At 36.6% G+C, this 16,718-nt stretch overlaps 1 protein-coding gene across 4 annotated transcripts in view; it reads left to right on the forward strand.

Annotated features, from left to right (window-relative positions):
* MTFR1 (mitochondrial fission regulator 1) overlaps positions 1-16,718 on the forward strand; it is a 79,083-nt gene that overhangs the window by 37,105 nt on the left and 25,260 nt on the right. For all 4 annotated transcript variants that reach the window (XM_082858648.1, XM_082858646.1, XM_082858647.1 and 1 more), the window contains one exon: positions 4,096-4,211. In XM_082858648.1, coding sequence (XP_082714774.1) covers positions 4,096-4,211 — 116 coding nt within the window. The remainder of the gene's footprint in view (positions 1-4,095; positions 4,212-16,718) is intronic.

Genomic DNA, 16,718 nt, shown 5'->3' on the forward strand with positions numbered 1-16,718 from the left:
GATGTCATACATGTGATGTCATACCATTTCTTGATATTTTTAGCTATAAAATGGCCCTTAAGGGTAACTGAATCCAGATATATATGCATTATGTTTTATAAATTTGGTAACATGGCATAGTAATTTGAAGCCCAACTCAGTAAATAACTGTTTGTGATGTTTTATTCATTCTCAGTAATTGACTTCTTACAGACTTGTTTTTCCATGGAGATACTGTTACTTACCTTCCTAGGTTATTTTGAGAGATACACACACACATTTCCTTCCCTCTTGTCTCTCTGGTCCTTTTTCTTCTCCCTATTCTCCCCTCACCTTCCTTCCCTCCCCCATTCTAGGTGTGTCATGAATAGGAAGGGTTAATAGATGCTCAGTTTTTTTTAAAGTGACCACATTACTCAGCAATATTAGTGCCTGTCTCAGCTACAATATTTAGTTTGGTGTTCTTTACTCAGGTATACCTCTTGGCCTATTGGTGTCACTGTATGTCACTATATTAAAATGCAGAAATTCTGCTTTTACTTTTTCTTACTATGACAGGAATTGGTAGAAAAAGAGGAATAATTAAATCTGTAATTAAAAATCTAGAAGTTATTTTACTGTGTTGCTTTTAAGAATACATGTTTTGCATTTGGTTGTAAACAAAAGGTGGTAAAATAGACTGAGTATATTTACTGTTACACCGTTTTTGGCAAGAAACTGAGAGAATCCTAGTTCCCGGTGCCAGTGTGTTTATTTTATGAAAAGTCACATGAGGACAAAGTGAGCTCTTCTAATATTTTATTCTAAGTATTTCAACTTTTGTACAAGCTTTATATTTTTCTTTTATGCGTTTTATTAAATAAATCAATTTCTTCGGTGTAGTTTTACATTATCAGAATATTTAAAATTACCTAAAATTACTTCAGTAAAATTCTAGAAATATAATTGAATCTTGGATAATTTAAATTGTTTCAAATGTTGATTTGAATTTCTTAAGATCAGTAAAACTACAATGCTCTTACTGAATTTTGCTCTGAATGAAATGCTTTTCTTTCTGAAAGGAATTTGGGTACTGATAAATCAATAAGCACTAATTTTATTTTAAATTTTATAATGCCCTTGATTTTGAAAAAAAAATTTTCTGTCGTTTTTTTTTCCCCCCCTACTAACAATAGCTGTGGTAGGACAGGACCTTGCTGGAACCTTCAGTAAGTTGACCTTTTCTTTTTCAAACTTCCCATCCATCATCCATGCATGTCAGTAGTGGTGTCTAAATCATACCTCCAAGAATTCCATGCCCTCAGTCCCCTTGCCTACACTGACCTCACCTAAACTAGTACTTTACTAGGTGAACTGTACTTTCTGTTTCTTATGCTACTGAGTGCCCATTTCGGCAACAACTGAAGTGGCCTTTTAGAAAAAGATTAGATTTTTTTCAGTTTTATTTTGTTTTTTGTATGAGTTTCCCCAGGGACTTTGTTAGGCTTCTTTTTTGGTGGCATAAATCACTGTTATAATGTAAGTACGTGACTTAAATACTAAAACTACTTTGTTTTGTGGCGCAGGATGTCAATTAGAAATGATACAGGTATTATCAGTTCTGGAATTGGTTCCTGACAGTATCATTAACATTTTCATCTCATTGAGTACATGTTATAGACATGGTATTATTTCAGTGATTAAATATAATCAATGCTCAGTAAGATTACAGACTAAGTCCATGGAATAATTGTGGTTTTTTTTAAAGTTTGTGCAAAAAGCAACATTTCATGTTTAATATGCGAAGTGTTACAGATGTAAAATTGAGAAATATTGTATGATCTTTACATTATAAAATAAAATACTTTGAAAGGCTGTCACAGAGTGGGTTTAACTTATATTTTTGAGTATTCTTAGAAAAGTATTTTGCTTCCTTTTATGAACAAAAATATCTGGGAAGAAAACAGCAATTTTTGTAGCTTTTATGGGAAGGTAAGAAGTCTTAAGGTCAAAACTAGATTTTTATTTATCTTAAATATACCTTTCTTCCTACCAACTAGTAAGTGTATTGGAACAAAATTTTATTTTCTAAACAAAGACTTAGGTAACCAAATTGATCTTCATGAACTAGCACCTTAAGGAAGGGACCATTCAGGTTTTACCTTTATGATTTGGCACTTGTACAAAATAGCCCATTAAATACTGTATTTTCTAGGAGCTTCCACAGAGCTTGGGGGACCTTCCTGTTCCCTAATCTCCATGTAACCCACTTAGAATCTCCATTTTATAATGTTACGGGAGTATTAATATACCATTCTGTTCTTAGTAATGGATAGCAACAGAATATTGCCAGATTCGCAGGCTCTTGAGACCAGATGTGATGCCTAGTTCATTTATATTATTTAAGTTGTACAGGATACCAATTTACTGAAAACTATTTTTTATTGACTTATTTAGATAAATTTCTGAAACATATAAGGGAGAAGTAGAAAAATCTTCTTTTTGGTTTTTCTTTGATTATATCCCTTGACAATGTACTTGCTGAAGCTTATACTTTTTTTCTCTTCTGACCACAGTTACTCTACTGTTTGCCTTAAAACACTGGTTTTTTGTTTTTGTTTTTTCTTTTTTTGCGGTACGCGGGCCTCTCACTGTTGTGGCCTCTCCCATTGCGGAGCACAGGCTCCGGATGTGCAGGCTCAGCGGCCATGGCTCACGGGCCATGGCTCTCCGCGGCATGTGGGATCTTCCCAGACCGGGGCACGAACCCATGTCCCCTGCATCAGCAGGCGGACTCTCAACCACTGCGCTACCAGGGGAGCCCAGAATGTTGGTATTTTGAAAGCTTTTTCATCTTAATTCCGTTATTAGTTTTTTTGTTTTTGTTTTTGCCCAGTATTAAGTCCTTAAATCTCTACTCTTCTAATATACTTGTTTTCTTTCTTTCCTATACCCCTGTCCTTCCCCAAAGCCAGAATTTAAGGCATTTTAAATACTTGATATTCTTAGTATCTTGTTAACATGTCAGTTTTCTAATACTACTCTATGAAGTTGATAATGTTGGTAATTATGGTATCTGAATGCGTGCACATACCAGTAGCCAATATGTTTACTTAAAATTTTATTCTTAACATTAAAGATATATTATTTAAAAATTAAAGATATATTATTTAAAAATTTTAACCATATTAGTATTATGTGTTTGTATGGTATATTTTACAGTTGAGGAACAAGTATTATTTAAGTGTAGCTTCCAAAAGCTTCATCTAGCAATGATAATAGTAAGAAGGTTCAAACAAAGCATGGGTTACTGTAGAAGCTTTCTGATAAATACATGTAAATCTCTTTGGCCTCTTAAACGTTTTTCTTCAATTAAAAAGTCTGTATTTTCTTTTTTATTTAAACCTTACTTCAACTTGTAGGAAGTATTACATTAATCTGATAACTATTATTCATTGGCCATCTGGCTCTGAGGCATTATTCTTATAACAAAACAAATCTAATTCAACTAAGTTATTTTTCCATTTTTTGAAGGTCAGTTTCAGAACTTGCATGCTTTTTCTTTGTTATATTTATTTCAGAATATTCTGTTCCTTCATCTAGGTGTTTAAGGTTAGCTAGAGAATTCTGTTCTGCTATTTGTATTTTTGGTTCTTTAATATAGTTAATACTTTAATTTAAAAATCAAGAGCTCTAATGATATTTGAAAATGTATTTTCATTATTGTAACAGTGTATCTATATAATATCCATTTAAAAATATTCCCAGATTTAACACAAATTGGTCACTATACTTTTTACTAAATCTCTTCAGAAAATAACTGATTTATAATGTTTAAATTCTAAAAATTTTCTTAATGTTTTAGGATGAATAGAGGTTTTTGTTTTTTTTAATGAGTCTCATTTGACCTGTAAAATAAAAATTGAATGAGTTAAATTATAATTCAGAGATTGCATGCACTATTAAACAACAGTATAACATAACTAAAGGTCTCTTTCATGGAGACCTTCAGTGGAAATGCTAGAAACTGTCCATGTGTTTGTAACGCTAGAGCTGATGATTTTCCTTAGGTAAGAAAATGTTTTATTCTACCATTTTGGTGCTAGATGAAGAACTTTCCCTATTTGTAACTTACAGCTTACCAGCCCTACAACAGAATGGAGCCCCAGACAGCCAGGAGAGGATGCAGTGGTGTCTTTTGCTGATGTTGGATGGGTAGCCAAAGAAGAAGGAGAATGTTCAACAAGACGAAGGTTAGTCTGGATGGCTATCAGAGCTGAGATGCGGTATTTAGTATTTTAAGATGATACATTTACAGTATTTCCTTTTATTAGCCTAATTTGATCTCTAGTAACCCAGTTCTTTTTTTTTTTTCTGAGTGGTCATCTTTTCTGTTCATTTTAAACACTCAGCTGGTATTTGTAAAGTTTTTAGAGACCTGTAACTGTGTCCTAGTCCTTAAGAATTACAGAATTCCTTGCCCTCCGGAAGTTTACATTCTAAAATGAGAAATCAGAAAGACCTATCATAAATACGTTTAGATAAGTAAGTAATTCTAATGGTCTTATTGAGGCAGAGGAATCACCGTGGATCATATTAGGAAATTTGTATAGTCAAGATAGGTTTTTTTTTAATAGATCTTCATTGGAGTATAATTGCTTCACAATACTGTGTTATTAGTTTCTGTTGTACAGCAGAGTGAATCAGCCATATGCATACATACATCCCCATATCCCCTTCCCTCTTGAGCCTCCCTCCCACCCTCCCTATCCCACCCCTCCAGGTCATCACAAAGCACCGAGCTGATCTCTCTGTGCTATGCGGCTGCTTCCCACTAGCTAACTATTTTACATTCGGTAGTATATATATGTTGATGCTACTCTCACTTCGCCCCAGCTTCCCCTTTCCCACTCCATGTCCTCAAGTCCATTCTCTACATCTACGTCTTTATTCCTGCCCTGCCACTAGGTTCATCAGTACCCTTTTTTTTCTTAGATTCCATATATGTGTTAGCATACGGCATTTGTTTTTCCCTTTCTGACTTACTTCATTCTGTATGACAGACTCTAGGTCCATCCACCTCACTACAAATAACTCAATTTCGTTTCTTTTATGGCTGAGTAATATTCCATTGTATAAATGGGCCACATCTTTATCCATTCATCTGTTGATGGACATTTAGGTTGGTTTCATGTCCTGGCTTCAGGATGAGTTTTGATTCAAAGGAGACAGTATGCAAGAGTTACAGAAGTGCTTTTATTTATTTGATAGAGCCTGAGTAAATTATTGACTACTCTTCAATCTAATAAATACCTATTCAGCTTATTCAACTCTTCTTATTAGGCATCAAGGATACATAGATAAAATAAGACACAGTCCCAGCTTTCCAGGAATACGTGGAAATACTTGCTAGAGGAGATTACAAAACTAAATAATAGTGATACTGGAAAGACTACTAAGTGAATACAGAAGGCCACTGTGGGATGAGAGGTTCAGCAAGGCTTCTCAGGGGGGTGGATGATAGAGCTGAGTGCTGAGGGGCAGTAGGAGCCACTCAACTAGGAAGGCTGTATTCCAGGTAAAATGAATGTGATTAAAGGTACTAATCAGGAGGCCACATGGCATGTTCAGGAAACTCCAAATGGCTCCATGAGGCTAGAGAGTGGCAGGGAAGGGTAAGCTGTAGGAGAAGAATATGGAAAGTAGGTCGAGATTTAAAGGTCATACATGTTAAGCTAAGAAGTTTACACTTTTTCCTGAAAGCACTGTAGAGCAGTGGAAGAAATTTAAGCATCATAGTAATAATATCAAATTTGTATTTTAGTTAAATTTCCTTGTAAACAGTGTAAAGAATAGAAGGGAGCCAAGTCAGGAAATAGGCTAAATAAGAGATAAGAGTGTGACTAAATTAAGAAACCGACAGAAGGCATGGAGAAAAAGACAAAATCAAGGGATACTCAGAAGAATGTTAAACTTTTTTAAGAAACTTTTTGGGTATTGGGGTTGAGAAAGGAAGAGTCTAGAATAACCCCCAGGTTTTTGGCTAGGATATGAGAATGGTGGAACAATTAATAATATAGGAAAACAGATTTCTTTCTGGAGGGTGGGAGTACGAGGTAGTCCAATGTGGAATATGCTGTGTTTGAGCTTCCTGTGGGACGTTGACATTGCTCTAGAGACAGTTTATGTAGCTAGATATTGATAAAGAATGCTTGCACTTCAACATGTGGATAGAATGGCTGGTACCCAGAGTACTCAAGGAGCATATATAAGACATGAAGAGCATTTGTATCCTGGATAAAGCTGGCATTTGGGAGTAAATCAGGAGAAAAAAAAGAAAGAGAAAGAAGGGACTCCCCTACCTGCCAGAAGTAGCTCAAGAGGCGGAAGGAGAACCATCAGAGAGTGTTGTCATGGAAGCAGAGGTAGGAGATCTTCAGGGAAGTAGAGTAAACTTCCATCAGTGTCAGATACTTAGAGGCTAGGTAAACCAAAAATCTAGCAAGTTTCCGTTTTGTTTTGCATTTGAAAGATTATCATTGACTTTAGCTAGAGAGTAATTTCATTTGAGTGGTATTAGCTGAATAAAATAAGAATTAAGTAATCCAAGAGCAAAAAAGGAATTTGATTTGAATGACAAGTAGGAGTGAGGACATAGCAGTAGATGAACTGACCAGATTATTGCAGGATTAGCAGGTAAAGAGCCTTTTTTTTTATTTTTAAAGTCTTTATTGAATTTGTTGCAATACTGCTACTGTTATATGTTTTGGTTTTTTGGCCGCAAGGCATGTGGGATCCTAGCTCCCTGACCAAGGATCAAACCCGCAACCCCTGCATTGGAAAAAAATATGGAATGCTTCACGAATTTGCATGTCATCCTTGTGCAGGGGCCATGCTAATCTTCTCTGTATCGTTCCAGTTTTAGTATATGTGCTGCCGAAGCGAGCACAGCCTTTTTTTTTTTTTTTTTTCTTTCGATACGCGGGCCTCTCACTGTTGTGGCCTCTCCCGTTGCGGAGTACAGGCTCCTGACGCGCAGGCTCGGTGGCCATGGGTCACGGACCTAGTCGCTTCGCGGCACGTGGGATCTTCCCGGACCGGGGTACAAACCCGTGTCCCCTGCATCTGCTGGCGGACTCTCAACCACTGCGCCATCAGGAAGCCCTAGCCTTTCTTTTTTAAGATGTTTATTTTATTTTTTTGATTAAACTTCTTGAGATAATTGTAGATTCTTCACATGCAGTTACAAGAAAGAATACAGAAGCATTTCCTGTACCCTTTATCCAGTTTTCTCCAGTGGTAACATCCTGCAAAACATGGTACACTATCACAACTAGGATATTGACACTGGTTAAGTCAAGATGCAGAATATTTCCATACTACAAGAACCCCTCCTGTGGCCCTGTTATGGCCACACCCACTTCACTTCCATCTCCAACCCCTCCTTAATGGCAATCACTTATCTGTTCTCCATTTTCACAATTTTGTCATTTCAAGATAGTTATATAAATTGAATCATACAATATACAACCTTTTGGGACTGGCTTTTTTCACTAAGCATAATCTCTAATGATTCATCCAGATTGCTGTGTGTATCAGCAGTTCCTTCCCTTTTAGTACTGAGTAGTATTCCTTGGTATGGATGGACCACATGTTTAACCATGCACCAGTTGATGGACATCTGGATTGATTCCAGTTCTTGGCTTTTATAGGTAAAGTTAATGTAAACGTGTACAGGATTTTGAGCCAGCATAAGTTTTCATTTCTCTGGAATAAATGCCCATGAGGGCAATTGTTGGCTTATATGAGTCATAAGGTAGTTGCATGTTTAGTTTTAAAAAACTGACACACTATTTTCCAGAATGGCTGCATTATTTTACATTCCCACCAGCAGTGTATGGCTAATCCAGCTTCTCTGCTTCCTTACCAGCATTTGATGATGTTACTTTTTTCCTTTTTTTTTTTGGCCATTCTAATAGGTGTGTATTGTACATCTCATTTTAATTTGTGTTTCCTTATTGGCTAATAATGTTGAACATCGTTTCATATGTTTGCCATCTTCATATGCTTTTGAATAAAATGTCTCTTCACGTCTTTTGCCCATTTTCTAATTTGGTTTTCTTTTGCGAGTTCTTTATATATGCTAGGTATGAGTCATTTTTCAGAGGTGTGGGTTTGTAAACATTTTCTTCCAAATGTAGGGCAAATAGGACAAATTAAATCTTATCTTTTCATCTATTTAACAGGGTCTTTCACAGAGCAAAAGTTTTATATTTTAATTCATTTGTTTTTCCCTTTTACGGATCATGCTTTTGGTGTCAGTGTAAGAACTCTGTGCCTATGTTAGATCCTTTGGATTTTTCTCCTGTTTTTGTTTTTTTCAAGTTTATAGTTTTATGTTTTACAATTAACTTTCTGATTGTTTGCCTGGTTTTGGTGTCAGAGTAATACTAGCTTCAAAAAATGAAGCTATCTATTTTCTGAAGAGATTGTACAGAACTGGTGTTAATTCTTTAAACATTTAGGAGAATTATCCAGTGAACCATCCGGACCTGTTGATTTCTTTTTGGTGAGATTTATTTATTTGTCTATCTATCTATTTATACATACAGAAAGGCATTTTATTTTAAACACAGCAGTGTGTACCTCTCAATCCCAAACTCCCAGTCTATCCCTTCCTCCCACCCTTCATCACTGATAACCGTAAGTTCATTCTCTAAGTCTGTGAGTCTGTTTCTGTTTTATAGGTTCATTTTAGATTCCGCATATAAGCGATATCATATGATATTAAGTGAAGTAAGCCAGACAGAGAAAGACAAATATCATATCTGTCACTGTCTGAGTTACTTCACTTAGTATGATAATCTCCAGGTCCATCCATGTTGCTGCAAATGGCATTATTTTATTCTTTTTATGGTTGAGTAATATTCCATTGTGCATATGTACCACATCTTCTTTATCCATTCATCTGTCGATGGACATTTAGGTTGCTTCCATGTCTTGACTGTTGTAAACAGTGCCTGCAGTGAACACTGGGGTGCGTGTATGTTTTTCTCTGGTTATATGCCCAGGAGTGGGATTGCTGGATCTTATGGTAGCTCTATTTTTAGTTTTTTTAAGGAACCTCCATACTGTTCTCTATACTGGCTGTACCAATTTACATTTCCACCAACAGTGTAGGAGGGTTCCCTTTTCTCCACACCCTCTTCAGCATTTATTGTTTGCAGATTTTTTGATTGAGGGCCATTCTGAGTGGAGTGAGGTGATATCTTACTGTAGTTTTGATTTGCCTTTCTCTAATAATTAGTGATGTTGAGCATCTTTTCATGTGCTTCTTGGCCATCTGTATGTCTTCTTTGGAGAAATGTCTTCTTAGGTCTTCTGCCCATTTTTTGATTGGGTTGGGTGTTTTCTTGTATTTTGAGCTACATGAGCTGCTTGTATACTTTGGATACTACTCCCTTTCTGGTTGTTTCGTTTGCAAATATTTTCTCCCATTGTGTGGGTTGTCTTTTTGTTTTGTTTATGGTTTCCTTTGCTGTACAAACACTTTTGAGTTTAATTAGGTTCCATTTGTTTATTTCTGTTTTTATTTCTGTTACTCTGGGAGACTGATTGAAAAAGATATTGCTGTGCAATTTATGTCAAAGGGTGTTGTGCCTATGTTTTCCTCTAAGAGTTTTATAGTGTCTGGCTTTACATTTAGGCCTTTAATCCATTTTGAGTTTATTTTTGTGTATGGTGTGAAAGAATGTTCTAATTTCATTTTTTTTTACATTTAACTGTCTGGTTTTCCCAGTACCATTTATTGAAGAGACTTTTCTCCGTTGTATAGTCTTGCCTCCTTTGTCATAGATTAATTGGCCATAGGTGGAATTGAGTTTTGGTGTATTTTTAAAATTACGAGTTCAAGTTCCTTAATAGAGTTATGTGACTGTCTTACGAATTTCATATTGGAAGAGATGTAGTAGTTTGTATTTTTCAATTAATTGGTCCATTTCATCTAACTGGTTAGATTTATGTGTACAGAATTGTTTGTAGTATTTCCTTATTATGCTTTTGATAGCTACGTGGTCTATAATAATATATCCCGTTTCATTGCTGATATTAGTAATTTATGCCTTCTCTTTTTTAAATATTTGTCAATTTTATTAATCTTTTCAAAGAACAAGCTTTCTCTTTCATTGATTTTTTTTTCTTTTTTTGGTTTTCAATTTTATTGATTTCTGCTCCTATCATTTTCTTTTGAGTTTATTTTGCTCTTTTTCTAGGTTCTTTGGGTGAGAGTTGATATTATTAATTTGAGACTTTCTCTTTATTTTGAATTTTATTTTATTTATATTTTATACAGCAGTTTCTTATTAGTTATCCATTTTATACATATTAGTGTATATATGTAAATCCCAATCTCCCAATTCATCACACCACCACCCCAGTCTCTTATTGAAGAGACTTTCCTCCATTGTATATCCTTGCCACCTTTGTCATAGATTAGTTGACCACAGGTGTGTGGGTTTATCTCTGGGCTTTCTATCCTGTGCCATTGATCTGTATTTCTGTTTTTGTGCCAGTACCATATTCTCTTGATTACTGTAGCTTTGTAGTATAGTCTGATGTCAGGGAGTCTGATTCCTCCAGCTCCCGTTTTTTTCCCTCAAGACCGCTTTGGCTATTCGGGGTCTTTTATGTCTCCATACACATTTTAAGATTTTTTGTTGTAGTTCTGTAAAAACATGCCATTGGTAATTTGATAGGGATTGCATTGAATCTGTAGATTGCTTTGGGTAGTATCGTCATTTTTGCAATGTTGATTCTTCCAATCCAAGAAAATGTTATATCTCTCTATCTGTATCATCTTTAATTTCTTTCATAAGTGTCTTATAGTTTTCTGCATACAGGTCTTTTGTCTCCCTAGGTAGGTTTATTCCTAGGTATTTTATTCTTTTTGTTGCAGTGGTAAATGGGAGTGTTTTCCCTTAATTTCTCTTTCAGGTTTTTCATCATTAGTGTATAGGAATGCAAGAGATTTCTGTACATTAATTTTGTATCCTGCAACTTTACCAGATTCATTCATTAGCTCTAGTAGTTTTCTGGTGGCATCGTTAGGATTCTCTATGTATAGTATCATGTCATCTGCAAACAGTGACAGTTTTACTTTTTCTTTTCTGATTTGGATTCCTTTTATTTCTTTTTCTTCTCTGATTGCTGTGGCTAGGACTTCCAAAACAATGTTGAATAATAGTGGTGAGAGTGGACATCCTTGTCTTATTCCTGATCTTAGAAGAAATGCTTTCAGTTTTTCACCATTGAGAATGATGTTTGCTGTGGGTTTGTCATATATGGCCTTTATTATGTTGAGGTAGGTTCCCTCTATGCCCACTTTCTGGAGACTTTTTATCATAAGTGGGTATTGAATTTTGTCAGAAGCTTTTTCTGCATTGAGATGGTCATATGGTTTTTATTCTTCAATTTGTTAATACGGTGTATCACATTGATTTGCATGTATTGAAGAATCCTTGCATCCCTGGGATAAATCCCACTTGATCATGGTGTATGATCCTTTTAATGTGTTGTTGGATTCTGTTTGCTAGTATTTTGTTGAGGATTTTTGCATCTATATTCATCCGTGATATTGGTCTGTAATTTTCTTTTTTTGTAGTATCTTTGTCTGGTTTTGGTATCAGGGTGATGGTGGCCTCATAGAATGAGTTTGGGAGTGTTCCTTCCTCTGCAATTTTTTGGAAGAGTTTGAGAAGGATGGGTGTTAGCGCTCTAAATGTTTGAGAGAATTCACCTGTGAAGCAATCTGGTCCTGGGCTTTTGTTTGTTGGAAGATTTTTAATCACAGTTTCAATTTCATTACTTGTGATTTGTCTGTTCATATTTTCTGTGTCTTCCTGGTTCAGTCTTGGAAGATTATACCTTTCTAAGAATTTGTCCATTTCTTCCAGGTTGTCCATTTTATTGGCATAGAGTTGCTTGTAGTAGTCTCTTAGGATGCTTTGTATTTCTGCAGTGTCTGTTGTAACTTCTCCTTTTTCATTCCTAATTTTATTGATTTGAGTCCTCTCCCTCCTTGATGAGTCTGGCTAATGGTTTATCAATTTTGTTTATCTTCTCAAAGAACTAGCTTTTAGTTTTATTGATCTTTGCTATTGTTTTCTTTGTTTCTATTTCATTTATTTCTGCTCTGATCTTTATGATTTCTTTCCTTCTGCTAACTTTGGGTTTTGTTTGTTCTTCTTTCTCTAGTTCCTTTACGTGTAAGGTTAGGTTGTTTGAGTTTTATCTTGTTTCTTGAAGTAAGCTTGTATTGCTATAAACTTCCCTCTTAGAACTGCTTTTGCTGCATCCCATAGGTTTTGGATTGTCATGTTTTCATTATCATTTGTCTCTAGGTATTTTTTGATTTCCTCTTTGATTTCTTCAGTGATCTCTTGGTTTTTTAGTAACATATTGTTTACCCTCCATGTGTTTGTGTTTTTTACATTTTTTCCCCTGTAATTGATTTCTAATCTCATAGCATTGTGGTCAGAAAAGATGCTTGATATGATTTCAGTTTTCTTAAATTTACTGAGGCTTCATTTGTGACGCAAGATGTGATCTATCCTGGGGAATATTCCATGCGCACTTGAGAAGAAAGTGTAATCTGCTGTTTTTGGATGGAATGTCCTATAAATATCAATTAAATCTATCTGGTCTATTGTGTCATTTAAAGCTTGTGTTTGCTTATTAATTTTCTGTTTGGATCATGTGTCCATTGGTGTAAGTGAGGTGTTAAAGTCCCCCACTTTTATGGTGTTACTATCCATTTCCTCTTTTATAGCTGTTGGCAGTTGCCTTGTGTATTGAGGTGCTCCTATGTTGGGTGCACATATACTTATAATTGTTATATCTTCTTCTTGGATTGATTCGTTAATCATTACGTAGTGTCCTTCCTTGTCTCTTGTAACATTCTTTATTTTAAAGTCTATTTTATCTGATACGAGTTTTGCTACTCCAGCTTTTGATTTCCATGGCATATCTTTTTCCATCCCCTCACTTTCTGTCTGTATCTCTGTAGGTCTGAAGTGGGTCTCTTGTAGACAGCATATATATGGGTCTTGTTTTTGTATGCATTCGGTGAGCCTGTGTCTTCTGGTCAAGCATTTAATCCAATCATGTTTAAGGTAATTATCGGTATGTATGTTCCTATTACCATTTTCTTAATTGTTTTGGGTTTGTTTTTGTAGGTCCTTTTCTCTTGTGTTCCACTTACAGAAGTTCCTTTAGCATTTGTTGTAGAGCTGGTTTGGTGGTGCTGAATTCTCTTAGCTTTTGCTTGTCTGTAAAGCTTTTGATTTCTCCCTCAAATCTGAATGAGATCCTTGCCAGGTAGAGTAATCTTGGTTGTAGGTTCTTCCCTTTCATCACTTTAAGTATATCATGCCACTCCCTTCTGGCTTGTAGTTTCTGCTGAGAAATCAGCTCTTAACCTTATGGGAGTTCCCTTGTATGTTATTTGTCGTTTTTCCCTTGCTGCTTTCAATACTTTTTCTTTGTCTTTATATTTTTGCCAGTTTGATTACTATGTGTCTCAGTGTGTTTCTCCTTGGGTTTCTCCTGTATGGGACTCTGCGCTTCCTGGACATGGATGGCTATTTTCTTTCCCATGTTAGGGAAGTTTTCAACTATAACCTCTTCAAATATTTCTCGGGTCACTTCTCTCTCCCTTCTCCTTCTGGGACCCCTATAATGCGAATGTTGTTGCGTTTAATGTTGTCCCAGAGGTCTCTAAGGCTGTCTTCATTTCTTTTCATTCTCTTTTCTTTATTCTGTTCCACAGCAGTGAATTCCACTATTGTCTTCCAGGTCGCTTATCTGTTCTTCTGCCTCAGTTATTCTGCTGTTGATTCCTTCTAGTGTATTTTTCTTTTCAGTTATTGTATTGTTCATCTCTGTTTGTTTGTTCTTTGATTCTTCTAGGTCTTTGTTAAACATTTCTTGCATCTTCTTGATCTTTGCCTCCATTCTTTTCCCGAGGTCCTGGATCATCTTCACTATCATTATTCTGAATTCTTTTTCTGGAAGGTTGCCTATCTCCACTTCATTTAGTTGTTTTTCTGGGGTTTTATATTGTTCCCTCATCTGGTACATAGCCCTCTGCCTTTTCATCTTGTCTGTCTTTCTGTGAATGTGGTTTTTGTTCCACAGGCTGCAGAATTGTAGTTCTTCTTGCTTCTGCTGTCTGCCCTCTGGTTGATGAGGCTATCTAAGAGGCTTGTGCAAGTTTTCTGTAGAGCTGGCTGTTGCTCTGGTGGGCAGAGCTCAGTAAAAGTTTAATCCGCTTGTCTGCTGATGGGGTGGGGCTGGGTTCCCTCCCTGTTGGTTGTTTGGCCTGAGGCAATTCAACACTGGAGTCTACCCAGGCTCTTTGGTGGGGCCAGTAGCAGACTCTGGGAGGGCTCAAGCCAAGGAGTACTTCCCAGAACTTCTGCTGCCAGTGTCCTTGTTCTCATGGCGAGACACAGCCACCCCCAACCTCTTCAGGAGACCCTCCAACAGTAGCAGGTAGGTCCGGTTCAGTCCCCCCTGGGGTCACTGCTCCTTCCCCTGGGTCCTGATGTGCACACTACTTGGTGTGTGCTCCCTGAGTGGAGCCTGTTTCCCCCAGTCCTGTTGAAGTCCTGTAATCAAATCCTGCTAGCCTTCAATGTCTGATTCTCTAGGAATTCCTCCTCCCTTTGCCGGACCCCCAGTTTTGGAAGCCTGATGTGGGGCTCAGAACCTTCACTACAGTGGGTGGACATCTGTGGTATAAGTGTTCTCCAGTTTGTGAGTCACCCACCCAGCAGTTATGGGATTTGATTTTATTGTGATTGTGCCCCACCCCCTCCCCTCTCATTGTGGCTTCTCCTTTGTCTTTGGATGTGGGGTATCTTTTCTGGTGAGTTCCAGAGTCTTCCTGTCGACGGTCTTCCTGTCTATGATTGTTCAGCAGTTAGTTGTGATTCCGGTGCTCTTGGAAGTGGGAGTGAGAGCATGTCCTTCTACTCCACCTTCCTGAACCAAATCCTCTTTTTCTGATATAAGCATTTAGTGCTGTAAATTTCCTTCTCAACATTGCTTTTAGCTGCATCCCACAAGTTTTGATATATTTATTTTAATTCAGTTCATTGTATTTTTAAATTTCCCTTGAGAAAACTTCTTTTAACTGTTGAAGTTAGAAGTTTGTTGTTTGGTTTCCAAATATTTGGAAATTTTGCTATTATTTTTTGGTTATTGAGTTCTAGTTTGATTCTTTTGTGGTCAGAGGACATAAACTGTATACAGTTGATCCTTGAATAACACAGGTTTGGACTGTGTGTTCCCACTTATATGCAGATTTTTTTCTGTAGTAAGTACTATAGTCCTACACAATTTGAGGTTGGTTGAATTTGCAGGTGCAGAACTGTGGATACTGAGGAACTGCAGATATAGAGGGCAGACTATAATTTATATGCAGATTTTGGACCGCGGGAAGGGTTGGAGACCCTAACCCCTGTGTTGTTGTTGAAGGGTGTATTTCCATTTTTTTAAAAAAAATTTGTTGAGTTTTTTTTTTTTTTTTTTTTTTTTTGCGGTACGCGGGCCTCACTGTTGTGGCCTCTCCCGTTGTGGAGCACAGGCTCTGGACACGCAGGCTCAGCGGCCATGGCTCACAGGCCCAGCCGCTCCACGGCATGTGGGATCTTCCCGGACCGGGGCATGAACCTGTGTCCCCTGCATCGGCAGGCGGACTCTCAACCACTGTGCCACCAGGGAAGCCTTGTTGAGGTTCTTTTTAATGGCCCAAGGATATGGGCCATTTTGGTTTATGTTCTATGGGTACTAGAAAAGAATGTGTACTCTTGTTGTTGTTAGTGGAATGTCCTATAAATGTTAAATAGAACTTGTTGGTTGATGGCGTTGCTAAATTCTTCTGTATCATTCTTGATTTTCTATTCTAACAGTTGTTGAAAAGGGGGTGTTGAAGTCTCCCACTGTATTTGTGGATTTGTGTATTTTTCCCTTCTTTTCTGTCAGCTCTTGCTTTTCATTTTTTGGAGGTCTATTGTTTGGTGCATACATATTTAGGATTGCTGTGTCTTTTATCTTTTTACTGTAATATAATGTCCCTTTCTGTCCCTGATAATTTTGTTTGCTCTTAAGTCTACTTTATTTAATACTAATGTAGTCAGAACTGTTTGGTTGTTTTCTGGTTAATGTTTGCATAATATATCTTTTTCTATTCTTTTACTTTCATCCTGCTGTTGGTATTTGCCTCATATTTTGAGATGCTTTTTTGTTGGATCCATATATATTTACAATTGTTATATCTTCTTGGATTGATCCCTTGATTATTATGTAGTGTCCTTTGTCTCTTGTGACAGACTTTATGTTAAAGTCTATTTTGTCTAATAAGAGTATTTCTATTCCAGCTTTCTTTTGATTTCCATTTGCGTGGAATATCTTTTTCTGTCCCCTCACTTTTAGTCCATATGTGTCCCTAGGTCTGAAGTGGATCTCTTGTAGACAGTATATTATACGGGATTGTTTTTGTATCCATTCAGCCAGTCTGTGTCTTTTGGTTGGAGCATTTAATCCATTTACATTTAAGGTAATTACTGATACATATGTTCTTATTGTCATTTTGTTAATTGTTTTGGATTTGGTTTTGTAGGTCTTTTTTCTTCACTTCTATTTTTTTGTTTTCTTGTGATTTGATGACTATCTTCAGTGTTATGTTTGGATTCCTCTTT

Source organism: Leucopleurus acutus (genome assembly GCF_964270905.1).
Source record: "Leucopleurus acutus genome assembly, chromosome: 17".
In the NCBI taxonomy this organism is placed as follows: domain Eukaryota; kingdom Metazoa; phylum Chordata; class Mammalia; order Artiodactyla; family Delphinidae; genus Leucopleurus; species Leucopleurus acutus.